The sequence below is a fragment of the Notolabrus celidotus genome, chromosome 3 (genome assembly GCF_009762535.1).
Source record: "Notolabrus celidotus isolate fNotCel1 chromosome 3, fNotCel1.pri, whole genome shotgun sequence".
Taxonomy (NCBI): domain Eukaryota; kingdom Metazoa; phylum Chordata; class Actinopteri; order Labriformes; family Labridae; genus Notolabrus; species Notolabrus celidotus.
In genome coordinates, this window is record NC_048274.1 from 26,170,608 (window position 1) to 26,197,241 (window position 26,634).

The 26,634-nt window shown below is 40.2% G+C and overlaps 2 protein-coding genes across 2 annotated transcripts in view; one reads left to right on the forward strand and one right to left on the reverse strand.

Annotated features, from left to right (window-relative positions):
* Nucleotides 1-2,690: 2,690 nt before the first annotated feature.
* gcfc2 (GC-rich sequence DNA-binding factor 2) lies at nucleotides 2,691-10,664 on the reverse strand. Its single transcript, XM_034679053.1, has 18 exons — nucleotides 10,235-10,664; nucleotides 9,320-9,421; nucleotides 8,895-9,125; nucleotides 7,510-7,761; nucleotides 7,067-7,167; nucleotides 6,745-6,890; nucleotides 6,434-6,617; nucleotides 5,939-6,062; nucleotides 5,780-5,831; nucleotides 5,512-5,609; nucleotides 5,182-5,381; nucleotides 4,948-5,092; nucleotides 4,619-4,740; nucleotides 4,422-4,498; nucleotides 4,103-4,169; nucleotides 3,832-3,978; nucleotides 3,548-3,684; nucleotides 2,691-3,003 (listed from the first exon to the last, which is right to left on the reverse strand). The coding sequence occupies exons 1-18, from the start codon at nucleotides 10,554-10,556 to the stop codon at nucleotides 2,871-2,873; spliced, it is 2,640 nt and encodes an 879-aa protein (XP_034534944.1). The 5' UTR covers nucleotides 10,557-10,664; the 3' UTR covers nucleotides 2,691-2,870.
* Nucleotides 10,665-12,792: 2,128 nt separating this feature from the next.
* itsn2b (intersectin 2b) overlaps nucleotides 12,793-26,634 on the forward strand; it is a 40,654-nt gene continuing 26,812 nt past the window's right edge. Inside the window, exons 1-4 of the mRNA XM_034679054.1 lie at nucleotides 12,793-12,925; nucleotides 13,268-13,574; nucleotides 24,850-24,925; nucleotides 26,421-26,513. Coding sequence (XP_034534945.1) covers nucleotides 24,919-24,925; nucleotides 26,421-26,513 — 100 coding nt within the window. The 5' untranslated portion in view covers nucleotides 12,793-12,925; nucleotides 13,268-13,574; nucleotides 24,850-24,918. The remainder of the gene's footprint in view (nucleotides 12,926-13,267; nucleotides 13,575-24,849; nucleotides 24,926-26,420; nucleotides 26,514-26,634) is intronic.

Genomic DNA, 26,634 nt, shown 5'->3' on the forward strand with positions numbered 1-26,634 from the left:
GCTTTTGGTAGGAAATGCTTTGACCCAGTAGTCTTTAGCCCTTTTCACTCACATTCACATCTTTACACTTGCTAATTTTTCTTGCTTCCAACACCTCAACTACACAGACTAAATGTGCACTTGCTGCTTAGCAAATCCACTCACTGACAGGTTCCATTGAAAAGAGATAATCAGTGTTATTAACTTCACCTGTCACTTGTCATAATGTTATGGCTGATTGGTGTATCTCTGGGATCCAGAGTTTTTTTCCCCTCCAAAGTTGAAATGTTTTATGTGTCATAGAAAAGATAAGTAGAGTCAAATGGAGGCTTTCAGTGCACTTCACCATGATTTCAATGGAAGCTCTGATGTCCCAGGTTAAGGTGTCATTCAAAAACTGTAAAACAATAAGCTAACACACTTACTCAGTGGAACAAAAAAAGTTTCTTGTATCACAACATTTTTGTGCATGTTCTGACCCATTTCTCCTTTTGTGTCTTTGCTCCTCTGACAACAATTATACACAGCAAAAACATGCCTTTAAAATGTTAATAATTAATGTGGAAATCAGAAACAGAATCAGAAATAACTGCAGTACACAGTACTTTTAAATATAGAGCGCTGGGGTAAAGGTGTTAATCAAAGCATTCTCTTCAGTTACTGCTCCTTATTTTGATATATGACATGACAATATGATGACACAATGGGGAGATGACAAATGAGTCGTGTTTTCCACCCAAACAGTCCCTATTCAAATCAGGCTCTTTGCATGAGAAAGCATTGTTAAGCTGAAATTTCAGATATTGCCACTAGTGTTCAGGGAGAAAGACAAGAACGAGCTTCCACAGAAGAACAATTGTCAAATATTGGTCAAGTTTTTGGCTTCAAAGAGGTGAGGTTCCTCCAGCTGCTGATACATTTGTTGTGGATATTTTACAGCAACCTGAGGAAACCAGAAGAAAATGATGATTCATGTGTACGGCCCTGATTTCAACAGCTCTGACTTCAGACGATGTATAATTGCACTGCCATATGAATTTGACATCAGACTTTTAATTCGCTCGGTCTTCATGCTCTGTAATTTTGTGGTGAGCCTTCCTACAAATACATGGGTGATCTGGATCATTTGTCGGGGAAACAGAGAGCTGCTGGCTTTAGAAATCTATTTCTTGAGCCTGGCTGTCTGTGAGATACTTTACTGTTTGGGACTTCCGGCACAACTGTACTGTTTTTACATCTTTGAACCTGTCAGTGAAGGCATCTCTCTCCTGCTGTCGCTACAATGGTATCTGGCTTGGATTGGGAGGCCATTATTCCAGGGCTGTATCTGTGTGGACCGTTACATTGCAGTGGTTCATCCGTTGATCTTCCTCAGGTGAATGTTTAAAACTTTAAGAAGCTTGTTGTCCATAATCTTGCAGTCTGCTGTGAGTAAAAGAAAAACAAATTTCCTATTAAATACTGTGCTGTTTCCTTCCCCAGGTTAAAGTCCCTGAAGTACCGCATGGCAGAGTGTGCTCTGGCCTGGAGTTCCTTCTTTCTGATCATTTCTCTTACACCAGTAGTACAATTCATTGGATTGATTTGGTTCACTGCCGCATTTTGCCTGCTTTTGTACTGCACTCTGTCAGTGCTGTGGTCTCTAAAGCGGCCTGGTCCAGGTGAGAGGGAAGGGGAGGAGAGAAAAGGAGGAAACCAGATGAAGAGAAAAGCCTTTAAAATTATATTAGTCCATCTTTTATGTTTTCTGGTGAACTATCTTCCTGCACTCATATACCGCATTCTGATAAAACAAATACAGATTCCATTTATTGTGTTGGATCTCATTTCAAGTCTCGCAGTGGTCTGTGGGCTAATCCAACCTGTACTGTACCTGAGCAGGGTGGGAAAGTTACCCTGTATCAGTGCAGCACTGACCTGAGGGTCAAAAAGTAATAAATACTTTGAAATTTTGAATGGATTAAAAGCCACTGTTCTAGTGATGGCAAAATGTTTCTAGAGGCACTCCTGGACTTTAAATTAGACTGTTGTATGAGATAAAGGCAGTTTAAGACAAGCCTCAGTACAGAAGATGTAAATACTCTTTTTGCTGCTGCTATGGCTGCGGTGTTGGAATGAAAGCTAAACAAACACCAACACAGGTGTTACCTGTAATGATATGCCTTGCCAATGGTTAGTAAAATGATTTTGTCATGCGTCTGCGTGGGATCATAGATACTGCATGTAAAAGAAATGAAACAAAGTGACAGTGATTGTGATAGAAAATAGAATATAATCTATACAATTCTATAAATACTATAATTTTAACAGGATGTAGTTCAGCAAGGTTTTTCACTAGGATTACAGATCTCATGCTCACATTAGAAACTGATGCTGTTTTCATTAGATGTATTGATATATTTACAAAATAAATCTACACTTAGTTATATCAGTTCTAGATATTCATTGTACCTATATTTTGTTTTGTTGCCACCAATAGCACATTTTGTATGACTGTCAAATAAAAGCTAGAATATGGTTCATTGTGTTTTTTTTTTTAAACCAGATATAACCCAGAGGAGCTTACCTTGCATGTCATTCTGACACTTGCTCTGATATTTGACTTGAACAGAACTCTTTTGTTAGCTGCTGTGCAAAAACTGTTTTAATGTTTGACTTTCAATTGAAATGTTAGGACAAGTGAGTCAAGTTTAATTGAAATATAACTTAAGTAATATTAACAAAAATCAAATATTTATTCATAAAAATACACTCTTGTACAAAACAAACAGCAAATTGTTTAGGACTGAAAAACAGTCCTCTCTGTACAATGCAGTACACTGTTGTTTTTTTATTGATACAGTGCAATGTGTTTGCTGCATTATCAGTTTCCACTCTTCAATGTCTCCTGCTCATACAGCATCTTGGTTGAGCAGCTGGTGAGAGTAGATCAGATCTTCATAGTGATATTTCTCTGCTAAAGCCATGATGGAGTCGTTGCATCGGATTTTACTCAAAACCTGCAGCACTTCCAGCACAGAAGACCTAGAGAAGACAAAAACCCATTTGTCATCATTGACTAAACTCCAGTGTTTTTATCACTGTATTAGGATGCATCATGGTATCTCCATGAATCTGTAAAGATAATTTACTGTTTTCATTTACTTTTTTGTTCAGTTTTCTGTAACTTTAATAAAATAAAACCTCAAAGGTTTGTAGGAACCGAAAACGGATATATAGAAGAACAGCACTCAGAATCTGTGAAGTATAGAGTGCCCATTTTTTTAGACTGCAAAAAGTGCATTAAAGATATGGACTATAAAGCAAACAACGTGCCTAGCAGCATTTTATTTCAATGGCAGAAGTTTTTTTTACGATGGAATAGGATGTTTCTGTTAATCAAAAATCCACCTCTAACCCTCTTATGAGGATGTGCTTATGCATCATCAGGTAAATGCACAATCAGCTACATTAAAGACATACTGATTATTTAAATGAAGACACATTACTTCCCTTCTCATCTTAGTCGATCTTACACCAACTCCAAAGCATTTCTGTTACTAATATAAACTTGTGTTGTTTGTCGTACCTCGTGTTTGGGTCTTCAGGAGGATGCTGTTTACAGAGAGTATGAACATTCTGAGCTAAGCTGTTTTTAAAATTCTGGAGCTGAGGTAAACAAACGTCCTGCCCCTTGAGCCAAGAGGTCGGCAGACGGTCTGCAATCTGAAGAAAGAGAAAAAGAGAGAGAGAGTGTGAAGTTGAGCAAGAGAGCATGAGAGGGAGACAGCAAACAACCAGACCACAGAAAAGATCAAGCGCACAGACACCAAATAACAAAGTTTACGCAGTAAAAGTGATGAATAAACTCACCATCCTGCATGCATGAACAGAATTGCTGTACAATGTCTGACTGCTCAGGGTGATCATCAGGTAGCGGTTCAGGAGTTTGTCCAACATCAGTTCCTTCAGCACCGACTCAGGAAGCAGCAAATCAAATTTTCCCATGTTACCTAGCAGCTAATACAGAACACAACAGAATCACTCTGATTATCAAACAGCCAGAACGTATGTTACTCCACTCTAACAAAGGCTAAAACAAGGCATACAAGTGTTTTAAAACTGAATTTTGTTGGAGCAGTACTTTTATGGCCGTCCCGAACTGTTGATCCCTGAAGTGACGCTGAGGAGATGAGCTGTCTTCTAGGAGGCTGGATAACAAACAGCACATGAAAAATACTGAAATGACTGAAGGATGGTATATCAGAATCAGAATCAGAATCAGCTTTATTCGCCAAGTATGTTTGAACACACAAGGAATTTGACTTCAGTAAACTGTGCTAACTTTGTACAAGGCTTATCATTGTAACATAGAAGTTATAGTGAGTTGAATGAAAATATATTCTATGCTTGAACCAAGACATGTGAGGTGTTTCCAAAAAGAGACAAGAAAAGAAACTGACTTTTTGGGGTAGAGAGGTATGAAGACTTCTTCATCTACACAGCTCCTCAATCGACGCATCACAGCCTCTAGGAATGCCTGCATAAGACATAAATACACATTTCAACAGAAGCATGAGCTGCTTATTTTGAAGTTTAAAACACACGTCTATATCATTTCTACATAAGGAAATAAGCTTATTTCTTGAGTTTTGTTTACCCTGACAGGTTTGGTTTGCTCTCCTTCAAAGATGGAATAATCCTCCTTCAGTCTGTGGCAAACATCAGACAGACAGACTGACTGATGGTAGGACATGGGGTCCCACAACAGCTCTGCATAGGCTAAGAGACAGAGGAAAGAAGACAGTGATGTCTCTGTAGTTTGAATTCATGTGGTTCACACAGACTTATGTTATAGAGAGTGACTATTTAAAAACAAAAAAACCCAAGACCTGATGCTAGCCAGCAAAGTGCTTCGTATTCTTGTGTCTTACATAAGAAATGTATTAAAAATGTAACTCATATAATCGGTCCTTGAGAGTATGATACCTGTTATTTTGGGTAGGACAGTCTTCTCTACGACATTGGACAGAGTTTGTCTGTCTTCATGCTCCAGCTCCTCGTGGCCATGACCGTGACAAAAGGTCTCCACTGCTGAGAACCATGGGAGGTTTTCAAAGTCCCCACTGTCATCCTGAAACACACTCAGAAATTAAATTTGACACAAACTGTCACAAGTTACACAAAACTCTGTTTCTATCTTGATGTATCTGCCACATTTACCTTTAGCGGGTTCCACAGCAGCAGCTGATGTCTTATGATTGGGTTCAACAGCTTGGGCAGACAGAGGGAGATGTATGCGTTGTGATAAGACTCAGAGTAACATCCTCTCCATTCTTCGAAGCGGGAAAGAATCTTCTTGACATTAGAAAACTCATCTTGGACGTCAGAAAACACCCCCTGAGACTTCAACATGATTTCAGCTGGAGATGTCAAAAAAGAGAAGGGAGGATAGAGACAAAAAGGAATAAATGGAGTTGATAACTCAGCTTGTTTTTCTGCTTAATTCAACATTAGAAATGACACAGCAAAAAGAGAGCATTGCAAACCCACCTTTCTTCTTCTGTAGCTGCTGCTCGTCTTCTTCTGAAGGCTGTGTGTCGTCAGGTATATTTAAATGATCCTCAGCTTTAGTTTTAGAGTCCTCCGTCCTGCAAAAAGAAACAATTATTACACAAATTCATACATCTTTTTTTACTATTAAATTAATTTTGTGAGAACTATTTTTTTAAATAACATCAATGTGGTTGTTTTGGGGAAAAAAGAAAAACTTGAATTAGAAAACGTTATCTCAACAAGTGTTTTTTTCTTTTGCACTCACCTCTGTGTTTGTGTTCCATTAGCTGAGCCTTCACTTTGATCATCCTTGTTGTCTGAAAAAGAGGGATTAAAACTTTTGTCTTCATCTAGAACAATATGACACATATTGTATCATTACATCAGAAACACATGCAGGCATGTTAACACAGCTGTTACTCACAGCTGAGCTGCTGCAGACGGTCAGCCTGCTCCTTGACCCTCTGCTGTCTCTGTGCTGTCAGTGCTTCCATTTGATCGGACAGCAGAGTGTGCAGCTCCAGTTCTAATGAGTTGATTTCAACAACCTGAAACAGCCAGCAATTTGTCATCAAACACCATCAACCCAGCAGTGGAGGCAAAACAATTCCATACAAGCTATAGCTGATGATGACAGAAAGCTTAAAAGGAGAAGAAAGAAACAACATGATTCTAACCATTCCTCATCAACACCTGGTTTAAATTTTATCATGATCCCTTGTAGTTGCAATCATGCCACCATATTTTTACTGTCTGGCATTGCCTGTGCTGACTGCTGACATACACGATCATCATCTTGTAAAGGTTCAATTGAAGTTCCTGTTAATGTTAATGTTAACCTTGAGAAGTATTTGATTCATTGGCTTTAATAAAAAGATGAATTCAAGATAATAAATGAACAGAAAAACTAATTTCTGACCTTCTCTCGTAAACACTCCACCAGGTTGTGGACATAGAGGTTCATGGTTCTGTAAAACTTCAGCTTGCTCTCAGAAGGACTCTCCTCCAGAGATTCCACAGAGGTTTTAGCGCTGTCAACATCACCCTCCATCCTCCTCAGCTCTGCCTGCCGAGCTCTGTACACCTCCTTCAGGGACTCTAGTCTGGAGAGATGATCAAAGTGAGTGAGGGAGGAATACAAAGATGTTGTATATGTTCTGCTTGGCAAATTTATAATAAATAAATATCAACATTACAGAATATAAGACAAACATTTGATTTGAGACGTACTTTCCATTGATCCTCTTCTTGACCATTGAGACACTGACTGCAGGGAGAGTCTTTGGGACCCCTAATGGCCTCTTCTTTTGGTTTCGTCTGCCTCGCCTGCTGCTACTAGCATTGCTGTAGCTGCTTGACTCACTGCCAGAAGGACTCTGAGGAAAAGAAAAAGGAGAGGGTGTCACAGCTGAAGGGGTGAGTAAAGTATGCACACTGATTGAAGGCTAAATCTTCAGTAAAGGAGACCATTATACCGTTGGAGAGGAAAAGAACACTGAAAAGAAAACAATATGGGGAAAAGAATAAGACTGTTTGACCAGTCTTTCCACACCTGTTCCCCTGGATGTCTCCTGACTCCCTTCCCAATTTGCGTCTCCTCCCAGAGTTCCTGTTCCTCGCCATCAGTTCCTGAGAGACTGCCATCACTTGCTCCTAGATCACGAACAGTCATACAAAACAACAAATCAAGCAAAGCTGTGTCATGTACGTTTTCATACAATCAAAATATGAGTTGATTTCTTTTGTTGCTGTAGTTTAACAGTTGTTCCGATTCATATTTCCATTGTATGACATTCTGAAAACTTTTCAAAGGGTAAAACAAGTGGATGAAGACTGCCAACTGATCTATTCATACATCCTAAAATAATACCACTTCTCTTTCCTCCCCTCTCTCTCCATCTTTATTTCTCTCTGTTTTATTTTCTCCCTTTTCATCTTCATAACTGGCACACCTCCCTCTCTTTCCTTTTCACCCCATGTCTTTTTATGTCTTACCAAGTTTTTCAGCAATCCTTTCCCTGATGCTCTTCAACCGTGGGGCAAACTGGATTCTTCTCTCATGATCATCTGGCTCATCATCATCATCATCGCCGACTCTGTCATCTTCGTCTTCTCTGCTGTAGCGATCTGGCGTGCTACCAGCAGAGCTGTGGCCGTCTCGACTCAGAGAAATGAACTCTTTCTGAGTTCGTTTAGCATGGCGTTGCCTCCTCGCAGCCCGGATCTCTTTAGCACTATGGACCACTACTGTGAAGACGTGATTGATAAACATGTAAAAAAGGGGGACACAGTGGGCATTGGTGGCAGACAAATACACACATATAGCTAATAGGATGCGTGTAACCACACATGCTTGTTATAGGAAATACATTAAAGATAAGAGCAAAAAAGTGGGAGCAGAAAACTGTCTGCAGAAAATTGGGAAAAATATGTGTATAGTTTGGGTTTCTTACAGTAATAACAGGAAAAACTATCCGATATTACATATGATCTTGAAAAGTGAGGGGTTATTGTAAAATTGATTTTAGGGATGCACCGAAATGAAAATTCTTAGCCGAAACCAAAAACCGAAAATGAGATGAGAAAAAAAAAAAAGAGAAAACCAAGGCCGAAAACTGAAACACTGAAATAAATTATTATGCCAATTATTAGTACCATTGTATTTATGGCTATGACTAACCTCAGTAAAATCAAGGCAAGTCGGTTCTCCACATCCATGAAGGATGAAGTGCAGAGGATCCGAAATGATCTCAGTGAAAGGTGTGCTGACAGACTCTAAGAGTGTACTTCTCATTGTTTTCACTCCGTGGTCTGTCTCAACCTCTTTGCTTAGAAGACGCTTTAGTGCTGCAATTCAAGGAAGAACGGATGCAGACATGTTGGCCCTTATCCAGAGAAGCGCGTACTGGCTGCGGCTTTTGCTTGCGCCATCACAACATGCTGTTTCGGCCGTGTTGTTTCAGTGATGAAAGTCTTTCGGCCGAAAACTGAAAATGCACTTTTAGGCCATTTTTGGCTGAAAATCTTCGGTGGCTTAATTTTCAGTGCATCCCTAATTGATTTCCATATTAACCATGGTAATTTGAGGACTAGTAATTCTTTAAATTTCTCTTAACATCCAGACTGTAATTACTCAAATGCTCTGCCAACAAAATGAATGCAAGTCTGTAATGGGGCTACTGCAGGCAAGGTCTCCACTGCAAACATGCCTGTCAACCTACATGCACTTTGCCAATACACTTGCTGGGCTTTAAGGGTCTTCCATAAGTTAAAGGTAGACACACAAGAATGGAAGAGAAAGTTTGTTTCATACGGCTGGTTGCCTTTTCTGTGAGTTTTTACAAACCAGACATACAGCATACAACCAGACATGCACATACCTGGTTTAGTAGCAGAGCGGCTGGAGTCTGAAGCTGAGCTTGCTGATGGAGACGTGGCACCTAGTTCATACTTGTTGTTATCATAATCAACACTTTCATCATCTTCATCATCATCATTATCCTCCTCCTCCTCATCATCATCAAGCGGCAGGGAAACTGGAGAAGCCACAGAATCTATTTCAGAGTCTGACCTGGGAGAAGCAGATGGTGGGACACGTCTGGCTGCTGGGGCTGGAAGAGAGTAGATGTAACACAAAAAATGAATGGTTTTATATCTTTAAGTCATCCTTTTTCTTAACCAGGGTGCAAAAGGGATAGAAAATCTTTACATAACACAAAAAAATGACAAGCACTGCAAACCACAGCTCCTAGGTGACTTGTAGTAATATGTCTGTGATCCAATGTAATCTTGCCAGGTCACATACCTGTCCTGCGGGTGGTTTTCACAGGTGAAGCCTCCTTCTTCCTTACTTGGAACAGCACAGCTTTATCAGCAGACTTCTTCACTTTAAATGTCAGCTCCTCAGCTAGAGTGAAAGCATAACCAGAGATATATGAGCAAAAAAATAACCCCAGCTGAACCCTGTGCAGTGTTTTAAATTAAGAATATAACACAATAAATAAGATATATGTTGCTGGGATACAGTATACACAAATCAGCCACAGTACTATGATCAGGTCAGGACACATGGACTCCACTAGACCTCGAAAGGCGTGCTGTGGTATCTGGCAACAAGACATTAGCAGCAGATCCTTTATATTGCCTACATGGACTGTACTTTTATGTCCAGCAGCACAACCCATAGATACTGGATTAAATTAAGTTCTGGGGAATTTGTAGACCAAGTCAACATGGTTGGGTTACTCCAGGCCACCCTTTCCATTGCTCTAAGGTCCAGTTCTGGTACTAACGTGCTCATTGAGCTTCCAGCTGTGGACAGGGGTCAGCATGGGCACTCTAACCACTCTGCAGCTACACAATCCCACACACAACAAACTTTGATGCACATTTTGTTCTGACACCTTTCAACAAGAATACATGTTGATTATTTTTCACCAGTTGGACCTCCAGTAGCTCTTCTGTTGGATAATATCACACAGCCTAGTTTTCACTCCCCAAAGTGCATCAATGAAGTTTGGTTGCCCCTGACCCTATCACCAGTTCACAGGTTGGCCTTCTTTGAGAAGGTACTGGCCACAGCAGAAAACACCAAGAGCTGCAGTTATAGGTGAGGTACTCACATCCTTACACTTCAAACACATCAGCTTGTAGGACTAGTAGTAACTTGCTGCCAATCACATCCCACCCACTGAAAAAATACCGTGTCACGTATATTTACCTTCTTTGTCATCAGAGAAACTGAGCACATTGTCTTTTTTCTTCTTAACGCCATTTTTATCTTTATCTCCGACTTCAATTTCTTCTGTCAAATCCAAAGTCTCCGAGTCTTCTCCGTCACTACTGTCCGGCTTGGGAGACGTCGGTTCCCGCTTGGAGCTGCAAGAGATGCCGCGGCCCTGCGAAAGTTTGGACGGCTTGTTTACTCCAGCTTTTGCTTTCTCGTTGTCTTCTCCATCTCCACTGTCCCTTTGCTTTTCCTCCTCGTCACTCGACGTTTCTTTTCTCTGCCGAAAGTTCCTCCGGGGCTTTTTGTTAAACATTTTAGCTCACTCGCATGGATTTAGTAAAGAACGGAAAGAGAACTATGCTAACTGACGTCGGAAAGTGTTCGAAGATGTCGCAAAATGTGACGTAAAGTACCCGCAATGCACCATGGGTTACGTAGAAAGCTTTGAAAGGCAGACTAGTGGCTCTTTGAAGGGAACCGGATCTTGAGGAGCCGTTCCTTTCAAAGAGCCGTTAAAAAAAATGGCTCTTTGGCTCATTGTTATATTTATTTATTGAAGTCAATCAGGGGTAACTCGTTTTTATCAAGGAAACAATCACTGGTAGCAATTATAAGATAAGATTTGGATCAGGATAATTCAAACTTAAACATCCCACCAATATATATACTCTATTGGTGGGAATTGTTCTGAAGTATTGATTATAATTTCATTTGGCATTGTAAACATTCAATAAGATGGTGCCATATCCCCATGCTTCGATAGTGAGATCACCATTTTCAATTTTCCCTCACCTTAAAAACTTTGTGGCACTATAAAAACTATGCAGGCTAACTTTACTGTAAAATGTTCCACACAAGAACATTTTAACAATACACAAAAAATATAAAAAATAATAAATAAGAAAACATATATTTATATAAAATATATAAATACAACTAGAATAAAAATTAGGACATTATGAAAAATGTGAATGCAAACTTGTACTACCCCACCTGGTGTTTCTACACCTGAATTACTTTACAAACAGGAGCTCAGCTCCTTGACTCGAATCCACATCAAAACAATGTAAACAATAACAAAGTTTGGACAATAAGTGTGAACCATAGACTGTATAAAATATGGACGTAGTATCCGTGACATCACCCATCTGTTCCTGAGCGCTGTTTTAAAGCCAATGGACGGCGGAAGCCATATTGGAAATGCAGAACTCAACCAGGCATAGTGTGACGTAAAGGGGCGGTGTTTGAGCTTCCTAGCCAACAGCCATGTGTTCCCAGGGGTGCATCCAGCTCGGCTGGTGGTGAAGCTTTCAGCGGAGTGTCTGCCCCCTGGTGGCTGGCTGCAGTATAGGTAAAAAAATCTGTCCAGTCAAACTTTAAAAAATAAATACACGCCGTATGAATGTTTCTCACATCTGTATGCTGTGGTGATATGTAGTTAGTATTTGACTGTTTTGTGTTCGAGGCCTCTTCTTTCTGAAAAGTTTCCTTTTCGTTAATTATTAGAGTTTAATAAACAGTGTTTTACTCAAGCGGCAAACTCCGGTCTCAAACGATGAAGCCAATGCGGAAGTGATATAAACTGCAATACATCGAAAATCCGCTTGAGGCTGGCTGCAGAAACACCGGAAACCACATAGATATGAATGGGAAAAAGACGATCTTTGCAGCATTAATAAACATGTTTACAGCCTGGTTCAAAAAACGGCTTAGCCCTACAACGCTAGTCTCTCTAATGGCACACACTGTACGGGGGGTGAATTTTTTTCTAACGTGACGGTTCAGAAGATATTAAGACTATGAGTTTTGCCCAAATAAGGACATGACTGACGTGACTCCCGGTCGGGAACACACAGCCATTGGCTAAGAGACTCACACTACGTCACACTCTGCCTAGTTGAGTTCCGCATTACCAATATGGCTGCTGCCGTCGATTTGCTTCAAAACAGCTCTCAGGAACAGATGGGTGACGTCACGGATACTACGTCCATATTTTATACAGTCTATGGTTTTACTTCAGGGTTTACTTTGATTCACAGCCACCGTAGAGAGAAACTTCAAAGGACACACAGCGTCTTGTGATGTTACGCTGTAGGGCCGAGCTCGTTACAGTGGCTTCACAGGCTCTGGCCGCACAATGGCTGTGCCCAGGAGCGGGATTTTTTGGTTTCAGAACCGTACAACGGGAAGAGGCGGAGCAACGCTGTCCATTTTTTATTTACAGTCTATGTGTGTTCCCGACCGGGAGTCAAGTCAGTCATGTCCTTATTTGGGCAAAAACTCGTAATCTTAATATCTTCTGAACCATTGTGTTAGAAAAAAATTCACCCCCGTACAGTGTGTGCCGATAGAGAAATTATCTACGTAGAGCCAAGCCGTTTTTTGAACCAGGCTGTAAACATGTTTATTGTTGCTGCAAAGATCGTCTTTTTTGAATTGATGTGTATGTGGTTTCCGGTGGTAAGCCAGCCTCAATGGATTCTCGATGAGTTGCAGCTTATAACACTTCCGCATGGGCTTCATAGTTTGGGACCGGAGGTTGCCGCTTGATAAAAACGGCTCCCAAATGAACGGCTCGCAACTGCGATCGGTTCTCATCGTTCACTTGAGAGAGCCGTTCAAAGGACTGACTCGTTCACGAACGTCACATCTCTAGGACCAACTTAAAATAAGAGTACTTCGGTAAGATTAAACATTATGCATACACTGTTATTTCACTGATTAGACGATGATCTATACGGTTTTATCCTCAGTGTAAATATTCCGGGGACCTCCTGTTACAGTAAGAAGGACAATTATTCAGGTGATATTAATAATATATGACTTTTGTCTTCAGAAATAAAAGCTGACATGCCAGGCAAATGAGATGAGTTGAGGAACGTTTGAACGTTAAGTCGGTGACTTGAGTCCCTGTAGCTTTTATGGAACCTCCCATGTATTTTCCCATTTAATATTCTCCTCTTCCATCTGTTGAACTTTTATTCCTCCCTGTCTTTCTCTGTTTCTCTCTCTCCTCCCACACAGTGGACGGTCAGACGGGAACAGCGCCCCACAGCAGCCACACAGCCTACTCCGCTCACTCGTCGTCAGCCATGTTGTTGGTGTGACACTGAGTTATCAGCAACAGGTTTACTGAAGAATACGACTCCTCAACCTTCAGGGAAAAATTTCTCCAACAAATACTGCTTTCTGTGGATACTTAACCTCTCCAGTGTGTCGGGGAAACCGTCTCGAAGTGGTGGATGTTAACTCCGGGCCGCCCAGGAGCTCAGAAGTTTGATGTTTTTGTGGCCGAGGTGAGAGAGGCGAAACTGCTTATCTAAGCATGAGCGTAAGTTTGATATTGTTATTTTAATGTTTCATAATTTGGCTTTTGGGTCTCATTTACGCTTTTGGACTATATTGCATATCGCCTGTTTCATTCTGATCCATGAATGTGAGGTGAAAATCTATCTTTGTAGGGAGTGATGCTTGTCAGCCTGGGATGGGAGTTAGGTTAACTAGTGAAGTTACGATATTGTTAGATGTTATGTATAATCAATACCCAAACTTAAACGTACTGAACATGCTTTATAAAGGCGAGTGTACTGGTTTGAATTAGCTGCAAAGGGCAGATTTGCGACAAAGTGTCCTAAATTCCTCTCAGTTCAAACTAGTTTAGCAGGTTGCAGGCAGGTCTAAGACCTGCTGGTGACAAGTGATCAGGGAATGTTACTGTATTAGTCTACACCGATACACACTGGGATGTTCAACTTAGTTTGACAACGTGAATGTAAAATATCTTAACAAGTGAGCTGAGCTGAGTTATGTCCTTTCAGTTTGAAATGTTTGCCTAGAGAGGGTCTGTTATGATGCTTGTCCATAGAGCTATTACAGCCAAGTCAGCAACAAACGCTTTTAACATCAGTTCAAACCACAGATTTGATGGTTTTAAATAGATTCTATATTGATATTTCCCCCTTGTTTTTTATCTTACAGTCTGCTATGACCCGTTTTTTAATTGATTCAGTTCACTGGCATGGAATCGATGTCAGATAATACCATCAGTCACAGTGACATCAAGAGAGGTATTCTTAGTCTTTTTTCTACAGAGACAGCTAACACTGAAAACTTTTCAGTGCATTGGCACAACATGAATACACCATCAACATTATCAGGTGTAATTTGATGTCTATTCTAATGCAAATGTTATGGTGAAGCTGTTTCTGCCTGGCCCTGATAAGCCTGGGGCCAAAGAGCTTTTTAATATTTATGGGACGTTGCATGGAGCAATCACATTATTGTGTTTTTATGGGCGTGACATACTCGAATAATGGATGTTTCACCACAACATGAGGCTAAGCTAGGACTTGCTAGGAGCATTATTCTGTTTGAAGGGCCTGAGGTGAAGTACCTGTTGAAGAGTCTGCTGCTGTCCTGTTGAGATTTAGGCCAACAAAGTTTTATAGCTGACCTTGTAGTATTAGTATGCTCACATTTGCATGCTGTTAAAGAGATTAAAGGCTGTATAAACTGCCTTTTTATGCTGGTTTTCTTTAAAGCCCCAGTGAGGAGTTTTTAGCTGATTATGAAACTCTGAAATGAATATTGACGGCTCTCTTGAGTTACGAAAGCAAACCAGGCCATCGACATGACCGCAAATTATTTCTACATAATTTTAATTTGAATGTTTGAAACAATTGGTTGGGGGGTAAGTGTCAGAAAAGGTGATTTAGAGGCTGAAAAGATGGTTAAGACAGCAAGATGAGACCTTCACTGAAAAAAAAACATAAAGTACAGATGTAGAGGACAAGATGTTGATGTTTATGTATTTGCACAATACAAAATATAAACAAAAGAAAAAAGATGAACGATAAATAATATACAGTTCAGGAAGAGGCAAAAAACTCAATGATTGATATTAATAATAAAATAAACATATACAAAAGTAAAACTAATATAAAAACCGTTATTACAGCAACAAAACCCAAAAGTAGAAAAATAAATGAGATTTTTTACTACTCTTTCTACACCACAGCAATAATATTAGCATTCAAATTAAAAACATATATATATATATATATATATATATATATATATATATATATATATATATATGTGTGTGTGTATTGAGTTGAATGTTTTTTCAGGCATCTTTTGTAACATGTTGCAGACAAACAGTTTTTGCCAAATAGGAATCAATATTTCGGATTTGGTGCAGAAAAGTGTGCTTTGTCTTTGTCCACATGGGGCACCAAGATTGACCCAAACTAAAAGTTCCATACAGGAGCTTTATGGCTGTATTGCGAGAGGCGAACAGTACTTTCTGTACCTCTAGTACTTTCAAAGCATAAATCCCTTCTCTTTCTAGTCATTAGCCCTTTTTATAATGCAGGTCTGTGTCAGCACAATCATACAGCTCTGCCACCATTTGTACCTTCATATTGATCCAGCATAATATTAGTGTCTCATTGTGTCCTCTTACATTGAGTTAAAGTGTTGGGAGAGCACAAGAGGTGCCTGCCCTGCCAGCTCATAGTGATCCCATTTTGTCTCTGTGACGCCTCTGTTTGTTACCTCTACTATTGCGCTTCTGAGATGTTCATTTTGAAGGTGAGATGTTATGATAAATGATGCGCATCTAACAGGCAGTAAAAGGCTACTATTAGAGTTTTATTGGTGAGCGTGGAGTAGTGAACACAGATATTGCACTTAAATTGATCGATCTCATCATGTCGTCCATGATTGTTAAGTTTCCCCCAGCACCTTCACAAGCAACAAAATCTGCTGCTGTTTAGCTGAGCTTCACCCAAGACCCTTCAGATGAGTGAAATGTTCAGGTTGCAGTTTACAGTTTTATCTCAGTGTCTTCGTTATTAGTAGTGATATCATTAAGCTGGCTTGCCAGTCACTGCTGTGATAAGTGTGACCATATGACCTGATTTTTAACCACAGGGAGCATCTCTGGCACTGGCACAGGCCTTGTACTATGTTGGTAGAGAATTCATTTTGCAGATATGAGATTAAAACTGATTTTTAACTCCTCCTTTTTACATTCTTCTTCATTAAAATGCAAATGAAAGTGTTCTAGACAAAACACATGCACATATTCCTAAGTACCTCAGAAGTATCCTGTTGAAACTGACAACAATTCATCAGAGCACCCTCTCAAGTCCTGGTGTATCTTCCTGATATGAGTACAAATCAGGGTGGGTCAAAGCAGAACACAGGAGGAAGGATAATGCCTTGCCTCTTAAGAAAACAAAACACAGAAGTATAAGTAGCATTAATCAAACACAAGCTGAAGTACTCCAAAAGTCATTTGCAGCGCTTCATAAAGCATGTCAAAATTGCTGCTAGATAGTGATAAATACAGAGGGGTGGGTTTTGAAAAGTTGGAGAGTGCAAACTATGGTGAAACAGAGAAAAAATAGTGGAAGATATAACAGAAGGGAGGGGAATAAGTCATGAATGACATAGATAGAATGGAGCATGGTCAGATTAACTGTACACAGTCGGAAAGAGAGAGAGAGAGTGTCATGGCCCAGAAAGGGAGTCATGGATGGAGTTGATGTCATTTGTGTGAGGTCAGTGAGTGAGGCAGCTGAAAATCAATCATTTTGTGGAACAACAGGCCATGCTTGTTTCTGAAAAGAGGAGTGGCGAGGACAGGTCAGGGTCATAGCTCTGTTTTGGTGAGGATTTAGAGGAAGAGAGAGGCAAGCACAGATGTACAGTGACACACAGAGAGAAGAAAATAGACAGCCGAAAAGAGGAAGTGGAGGGATTAAGAGAAGGAAAATTAAATCCCTCAGTTTCCTCCCCGACTGTAAGATGTTTGATTTACTTCGTTATGTCATATTAATAGACTACTTAGCAGCAAGGTGCAGAATAGAGTGTATGGAAACACAGATGCTCTCAGAGAAATACAAAGAGAGGTAGATTTGCAAGAAACTCCTAAAGCAGCTATCCAACAGTGTTTTCTGTTGTATATACTAGCAGGGAGACAGGAATGTCCCGGCGTTTCAACAAGGACCAAAGCAGATGGGGTCAGACCAACATAGCTAAAGCCATAAAGAAGGATAAAACGTGTGGAGTTTCTTTTCCCACCAAACACCTGTCAAGAGTAAATTCAGGTTCAAGTGGTTCATAAAATATTGTTTTATTGACCAAATTAAATCTGAAAGCTGAAGTAGTGTGCAAAATTTTGGTTGTTTTGCCCATTGACTGTCTATGTGGACCATGTGTCCCTCTCCACCCCCTTACAATGTACAAAAGTGAATCCAAAATATCCGAAACAACAGGTGCTGTCTTCTTGCACTGGTGGCATCATTTGGTGCTAAAGTCTGTACATTAGGGATCGGCTTGATCAGCAACAGAGCTGTCAATCATGGCGTCATATGACTTTTAACAGCACTAAAACCAAACCTCTGGAAAATTAACACATGGACACGAGTCAGCACAATAAGAACTAACTACAACAACATGTTAAACATGTTTGAGAAATATTTTATCTGACATAAATTTTGATTAGAAAGTTTTCAATGTGTCCCATCTGTTAAGATGGAGGAGGCAGGCTCTCCAACTAGTGTGTAGAGACTGTTATGGCTTCCCTTTTGGCGAGCTGTCATGTCAAACTTAATACAGTCTGTAGCTTTGAATGAAAGCCCACTTCTACTGCTAATTACAAGTGGCTGACAAGTCTCTTTCAGTAACACATTTGATTCAACTTAGAAGCATACCGCTGATATAACTTATATCATGAAAGAATTGCTCCTTTTAGCTTTGACAGTTTCAGAGCCAGGCCATCCTGCATGCTGGATCACTGCTGACTCTGAGGCTCACTTTTACACTAACAGGGAACAGAGTCATTGTTAACTGTATTGATTACACCTGGGCTCTCACGGTTAATTCCTGTAATGGCCAATTTATGTGATGGATTCATCTTGTTAGACTCCATATAGGGAAATGAGCTCTATAATATCCTGCCACTGGAGCCCATATAATGTAAACAGTTAATCATACAGCTGAGATCTGCAATGACTCAACTGCTTGCTGATTTATATGACCAGAGAACTGAGGGAAACAAGAATGAAGACTTACAGGCTCTTGTCTGTACCTGCAGACTGGGGTAGCTATCTGCCTGTAAGTCATGAGGCCAGTCTTTTTACTTGTACTGGATACCTTAAAGGTTTTTGACATGGTATTAACACATGATCTCTGCCTGGATACATTATCTGGTTAACAACACCCAATCTAGTAAGCATTCTCAGTATCTAAATTCTGCTGGGCTCACTTAAAGTGTATCAAACAGCTAGTGTTTTAGTGTTATGTTGTATTCTGCTTGCTACTTTTTTTTACAGTAAAAGCTGGCAGTTTGGAAATAACTTGTCATTGACAGTACTCAGTTGTGCTAAATGTGAGACTATTAAAACAATGACCAAGTGAAGAATGATAACCACTAACTAGTTTTTAGCCCACGTGTCAGTGAGATGGTCTTCTTTGTCTGCACAGTGTATTCTTATTTGCAATTGTGTTTAAGGTCTACTCCCTTCGTACCTTCTAGCCTATATCTGACAGAAAAGTATAGTCACGTATTATTTTTGGTCCCAGGACCTTTTCTTACTGTCTGTACCAAAGGTCAGAACTGAAATAGAAAAAAAGGCATTTCAGTATGTGGCTCCTAACCTAAGAATTGTCTTTCTTATTCATGGTAACTTTTAAGCAGAAAAGGTTTCTCTGAACAGATTGCATTTCAACCTACCTGATCGGTGGCTTCTACATTTAACTTTACTATGCATTAATGTTTTTAGGCTTTTTTCAACCGCAGGAACTTTATCCTGGAACTAGGGACTTTACCCCTGAACTACGTGCATTTCGACCGGAGGAACCAGGGTCTAAAATTTAGTTCAGGGGTAGTTAATCTCCCCCTGAAAAGCCCCTGCTTGGGGGGTAGTACTTTCAAAGGTCCTGGGACTTTCAGTTGAACGTAACAGTGTTTGTGGAGTTTACACAGTTGTTGAAACACATCAGTTCCTGGGAATGCAAACTAGTTTATTTTTTTTATTAAGATTTCAATATAGGATCGCTGGTGGCCTAGCGGTCTAAGCGTCCCACATACACAGGCTACAATCCTCGTCGCAAGGGTCGCCGGTTCGATTCCCAGCTGGTTGACTATTTCCTGCATGTCTTCCCCCGCTCTCTACTCCCCACATTTCCTGTCTCTCTTCAGCTGTCCTAACAAATAAAGGCAAAAAGGTCAAAAAAAATATAACTTTAAGATTTCAAAATATTTTTTAATATAATTTTTTATCTCCATACGTGACTGGAATGATTTGCACAGTCTACCCGGGACTTCAGCCCATGGTCAAAACGCAGACAACAATAGGGGCACAGGAACTTTTTAGTTCCAGGGAAAGTAGTTCTGGGGGCTAAAAGACCCCAGAACTCTTGGTCTAAATGCACCTTTAGGCTTTATCCTGACTGGATATGAAAGGGTATTTAGGTTGTTGAGTCCTCTTTTCTTCAGAGCTCACTGGAGCTTTCAATAGCGCAAATTTAATAGGTAAGAGTTGATTTAGCATTGAAGTGCTTGGTGATAACCTAGTGGGTTAGACATTATTATCATCTGTTTACTTGTCAACACCTGGTAGTAAGTAAATATCCTGCACATACTAACATGTTCCCACACCTCTGCATGACTGCGAAAGAGCTGTTTCTTCAACTACAGGTTGAAACCAATATGAGTCAGACGCCTATTTATGGTTTTAATCATGACAACAGTACTGGTATTACTGTATGGGTGTGGTGGTTCCTAAGATGGTCTAATACATGCTTCAGTCAAGTCCTTGTCGAATAGTAGGAAAACGAAATCCTGTCTTCAGCTTTGACTCTTCAAGAGAACTAGACTGTACTCTAATGATCCAACACTAGAGAACTCTCAAAATATGGAGTTGAGGAAAACATAAATATATTGAGTATGTCAATAGAACTACCAAAGATTATATTTTTATTCTATTTTAATTTTCTCCTTCTCCATATTATAAATGCTGTGTAGAATAACATTGTAGCTACAGTTTGTTTCCTTTTTGTATGGCACAATTATGGACGCAGCAACAAAATGTTTTATTAGATAATTATTTTTTGTAGTGATTTTGAGCCCATGCAGTGATTTCCACTATAGAGTCATGTCTGTTTTTAATGCAGTTTCGCCTGATGGCCGAAGATCACAGCCATTGAGTATTGATAATCTGCCTTGTCCATGTTTCTCTAGATTCTTTGGACTTTTTAATGATATTATGTAGATGATTAAATCCTCAAATTTCATTGCAATTTTATGCTTAGGAGCATTATTCTGACATTGTTCAATTGTTTGCTCACCCAGTCTCCAACAAAGGATCTCTAGAGTGCCCTTCTTATACGCAGTTATGTAACTAACCTGTTGCAAATTAACCTAATTAGTTGGGAGAAGTTCCACCAGGTGTTATTTTTAGCATTACATAACTTTTCTGTGCTTTGCTGTCCCTGTTCTAACTTTTTAAAACATGTTGCTGATATCAAATTCAAAATAAGCATGTGTTTTCTATGAAACAATATATTTTTTAATTTTCAACATTTGATATGCTGCCATTGCACTATTTGTAATGAAATATAGGATTTAGATGTTTTGCAAACCATCAAAATCGTTTTTTATCAACATTTTCCAAAGCCTACCAACTGTTTTTGAGTTTGGGTTGTACAAGGATCTGATGTCTGGTCTATGCAGACTTTGGGGGAAGGGGGGGTTGAAAATGTTAATAATCATGCAAACCTCTATGTAAAAGCAATGAAAGCCTTGTGCTTTCTGTTGATGTTTTAACAAATGCCTCTCTTTGGTCATGACAGTCATGCTATCAAAACAGCCTGGTGTCTGTAAGTTTCCAACCTTGTTTTCCTAGTAGTCACTGATGTCACCTGTGATAGTAAGACTAGGTTTGTTTGAGGATGGTGGAACATTCAAAAAGGATTTGCATGTGGTTTGCAGAGCTGAGTCTACCACCGTCAGTCAATTGTGCCAAGTGGTCAGTCGTTCAGTCGGTCAGTTAGTCATGCTGCAATCCAGCCAGGAGAAGTCAGACTCCTCTGTGGAAACTGTAAACCTCAAAGTCAACCGTCCACTGCTATCTCTCATTTATTCATTATAACTCCTGCAGTGTAACATTACCAGAGGTTACAGCTGTAGAGCATATACTTAGTGGCTGATACTGTCGGCTGATGTCACCTTACCACAAATGTTTTATTGTAGGGCATTGATGCTGAAAAGTTTGAACACTGGACCCACAGGAAACCAAACCCCCAATTTTATAGAGGCCTTAATGTAAACTAAGTTAAGAAAATTAAAGAAAAGGCACTGAAATGCAGCCTGACAATGCCGTCTTTCACTATGACACTTCAACAAATGAAAAGACAAAGTAGTGAGATGGAGCTTGGATGGCTCATGGGGCCAGCTGAATGTGATATATGGTGACAAATAGGGTTGCAAAATTCTGGGAATTTTCAAAGTTGGAAACTTTTAACAGGAATAAACCAGGAATTTACTAAATTGAAGGCTCTTAATCTGAACCTTAAATAAAGTTGGGAAAAATATATTTTAGTATAATCCTGACTAAGACAACCTGATGTCATGCAAGTACAGTTGAATATCTATGCTATTCCTCAATCACATGCACATAGCACACTGCTTACTGCAGGGCTATCGAGACCACGTCCCCTACATGCACTTTTTATTTGCATTTTGAATGGGGCTTTTTTGGAGGGAATGGGGCTCTTTTTTGGGATTGCATTTGAGTAATACTTAACTCAATATACATGTTTTTGTTCTTCAATGAAATAAGTAATTGTTCAATAAAACATTTAACACTTGATAAAGTTCTACTTACAAATGAATCTGTTTTTAATTGTATTATTTTGGATGGATGTCTGCTTATAACACAACAAATATTTATGCTTGGATATGATACCTTTCCATTAAATTACCCTAAATTCCCAGTTAATTCCCATAAATTCCCATAATTTCCAATTTGGAATATTTCCAAAATTCCCAAGCTTAACTTCCCATGGAAATGTACTGAAAACTTTTTGAAATCTAAGTATGTTGTGTTGTCAGGCATTTGGTAAGAGAGTGACATACTTGAATGGGATGTATCAGTGCTGAAATGTGTTTGTATACATACAAAACTAACTGCAGATTATGCTTTGTTGCTGTCACTGTGTTTGGACTGCCATAAACACAACTTCATACCAAATATGTCCCTCACAGGAGAAGTCTCATTGAGCACTCTATGAAACGGCAATATTTTTCTGACTACATATGAAGAATTATGGCAGAATAAACAACAATAAGGCAAAAACTGAGAGCCTGGTGAAGGTGACTGAAGGAGAGGAGGACTTAATTTAGAAGGAGACAGTAAGAGCGACAGATGGCAGGCAGTAGATTAGCCCTCCCTTGCTGATCTGCCACTGTGAGAGCATCAATCTGACCACACTCAGTATCAACACACTATCACTCTCTTAATCTCATTCAATTTCTGTCTCACAAAGCTTGTATCAGAAAACATGCCGGGGATCAGTGGTCAGAGGTTTTTCCTCCGAACAATCCGTCATCAGTCTGTAATTCTCTCACTGCCTCTGTGCCCCAGCTCTAACTTATTTTCGGAACATCAAAGCCATCCCTCTGCCAAAATCCACGATCACTTCCTGAAGTTGGATGAGGAAATGCTTGTGTATCTGAGGGTTACTGGGCAGGAAGTGTTGAGCAGAAGGATTGGAATTTCTCTCCTCCTTTTCCTCCTACGACCACATCATGTGAGTCTGACGGCTGATCGGAGAGAGGTAGTCATGGAGGAAGCAGGTGCTCAACGTGCCAGTAATGATATGACTATAGAAGCTACAGATCCAAAATAAAACACGGTGAATCAAAAATTGTGACACTGATGGAAAACAAGCAAAAGTTCACACTGTGAATCCCACAGTGACACACTGTCACTGTGGGATTTGTCACTGTTTTATATCCAAACAGGACAGTTTTGTTTTGGCTCCATTTCAAGTGGCACAACAGTCCTGCAGTCACAGAGGGGACCTAGAAGTATGCTGGCAAACCCAGCAGCATAGTTACTGGTCTTTTTTCAGCAAGGAGCCCAAATATCCTACATTCAATCTGTGGACATGTAGTCCAGAACATTTACTGAGCTTCATTTCAATTATATCTAGCATTATACTACAAAAAGTTGTTACAGAAAATGTTAGAATTGAATTATTCCACAAAAATATGAAATAAATTGAACACCTTCTCCTTTTGCACTCAAAACCTTACAAACCGTAGAAGCCACAAAATGCAGGTTGTTGCAAGAGCAGCTCCTGTTTCTACATTTTCTGTGCATGAGCATGACGGGACAAGTATGCTCAAAGCATTAGGTAAGAGAAATGTAGAAAGGCAGGATTGTGGGTGACAGGAAGGCGGGATGAAAATCATTGTGAATGTGCAGTTTCTTATGGCTATGCCAGTTGCTTGCTCCACCACTTTAAGAGTTTGCTTGTCACAATCACTTATCCACATTATAACATGTACATCACTGTATCGTTATGAACTAAAACAACCAGTTAAAGAGCACAGAGTGTTCTTTCCACTTTGTGTGCTTGAGCTGCATAGTTAATGGTTTTCATGTAAATCATATTTTCATCCTCTGTGATATGAATACATTGCAAAAGGCTGCCTGAAATCAACTGAACAAGGAAGCATTTAATTTAAATGCACCATGGGTTTAGATTGAGAATGCACATGTACCAAATTGACCTTTCAGATGAGTCAGTGGATACATGGGCCATGCATCTACACCATTTATCCAGATGAGGACAAACGTGGTTGGTGAGGAGCCTGCAGGGGAAAACACATTTCTGCTTTTGAGTTCTTTGGATAGAGGAGACACGTGTGACAAGCCAAGGTGCTGTGTAAATATGGCACAACACACACAAACTCATGAGATAAAAACACACACTAAAACATTCATTAATCCCATTTCACAATGTCATGGGAATATAAAAAAAAGATCACACATCTCAGAAGGTATTGTAGACTACATGCTTAAGGATGGCTGTGATTGCAGGATCTAAGGAGTAGATAATCCACTCATTAAATTTGGGCAGTAACAGAGAGACTCAAGCTAATTATAAAAGCACAACCAGTTCTGTGAAACAACCTTTGTTAGCCCCCATCAGAGCCTGAGTTCAGTCCAATGAAATGCTGTACAGGGATTTATAATTCTTTGGACAGTGAGTGCCTTTTCATGAAGGTTTTGATCAAACTAGTCTGTGTAGTATTGCTGTCTGGCCACTACAGAGTCAGTGTGCATAGTGTTGGAACACGTCCCGGTAGTTTAAAAGCCCTGGGATGCAGCCAGAGTGCTCCTGACTGAAGAGAACAGGAGGAGCCCTGTTTGACTCTGCTGACTGACCAGAATCTCTCTTTCTCTCTCTCTCTCCCTCTTTCTCTTTCTCACTCTCTCTCTCTCTCCTCTCGGAGACACCAGCGTTCTGTCTTAGCTGCAGTATTGATAACATGACTGACTCTGCTGTGACTGTGTGTTTTGCAGATGGCCACGAGCAGTAGCTGAGGACGCTGCCGGGAGTCCCCCCTCTGTCTGTCTCTGCCACCTGCAAATATGAATGGTAAGACCTCTGCAGAGTGTGTCTCTGTGTGTGTGTGAGTGGGAGTGTAAAGGAGGGAGGGGAGGAGGACCACAAATGTCAATGTGTGTGCTAAGGCTCTGCAGATCTGAGGCCAACACAGAGCCAGTTGTAGTAATGATTCCCAGTTAGATGCACTGACAGCTGCACTTGCATCAGTCTAAATACACACTGTTTGTCTATTTGTCTGTTATTGTTTGTTACTGCTTGCTAACTTTAAGCCGTCCTGCTCTCTGATCATCTAATACATGTACAATGTATTCCCACATCGTGACATCGTTTTTCGAGTTTTAGTGACTGGTCTAAAGTTACAGGAACTTTGTTAGTTTTCTGTACAGGACTCTGTTCACTGTGACTGCTGTTGCACCGTGGAGTAAGCACTGATGTGTATTTAGCCTTGGGTGGTTATGTTGGACAAAGCTACATACAATCCTTAGCAACACAGAGCTTCATTATCACTTTGTCAATATCTGTGCATTCCCACCACCTGACTGACACTGGGGCTGGCCTTGGTCGCCCTTCTTGTTTTACATCTGTGTGTGTTTGTGTGTGCACCTGTCCTACCTCCTGTTCCTCTGCAAGTTGTAAAACAGTCCCTTAATTTTGTGTAAAAGTGCAAAAGGAGTGTGTTGTTTACTTTGCTCAGATTTAGGTGTGACCTGTGTGTAATTAACGTTCATGTGATTTATTTAAACAGGGAGAAAGTAAAGCCGTGGGCCTGTTCAAAGAGCAGGTTTGCCGAGTAGGAGTCCATCATAGTAGAAGTCCTTCTTGGACAATGATTCAGCAAAATGCTGAAAAAAAGCTCTGCTGTTCAGCCTTGATTCTTCTTTTTTTTTTCTTTTTTACAAACAACAGCTTTATATTGTTGTCCCAGGGTCTGATTTTACAGTGTAGGGGCTTTGTGGGAGTAAAAGCAGCATGACGTGTAAACAAACAGAGCTGATGACTGCTGTCTCGTCTTGTCAGTTCCCCCTCCATCGATTTAACTCTGTTATTACGTCAGCTGCCAGCCTATTGGTGGAACGGCTTTACCCCACCATTTACCTGTGTTCCTTTTACACAGACAAGTAGACAGCATGATGACCTAGCGATGTAAAGCGACTGCTAGTGCTGCAACTACGGCAAGACTTTGCTTACAGAATTATTTTAGCATCATTGTTTGTTAGGCCTTTGTTAGTGCTGCTGCTGGCTAAACAGCAGCCAACTTCCCCCTCCCATCTTCTCTCCATACCGTCTACATACTACACCAAGTTGGAAAAACGTAACAGCCAGGACTTGAGCAGGCTGTGTTAAAGAGGCCAGATACATTAACTGATGTGAAATATATTTGGAATCAATCAAAGAAAGACATCTCTGTTTCTGAACAGGCTGCTGCCGATTAGCCGAGTATTTATCCGATAATAATGTACTTTGTCAGATGCTTTATACTTTTCTTCCTTTTTCTACCCCTGACATTTTTTCTCTTTCTCTCTAGGTGGCCCAAGCACGTGGGCGATCTCCCCTGAGGAGAGGGACAAGCATGATCAGAAATTTGACACCCTATCCCCTTCAATGGGATATGTCACAGGTACACAGCAACGTACATATGCCAACAGATTGTTTGACACATCCCTAGGCCATTAGCTGCAAAAAACAAAACTCTTTCTCAATACTGCAACAATACACAGGTAGTAAGTAGTACTTGTATT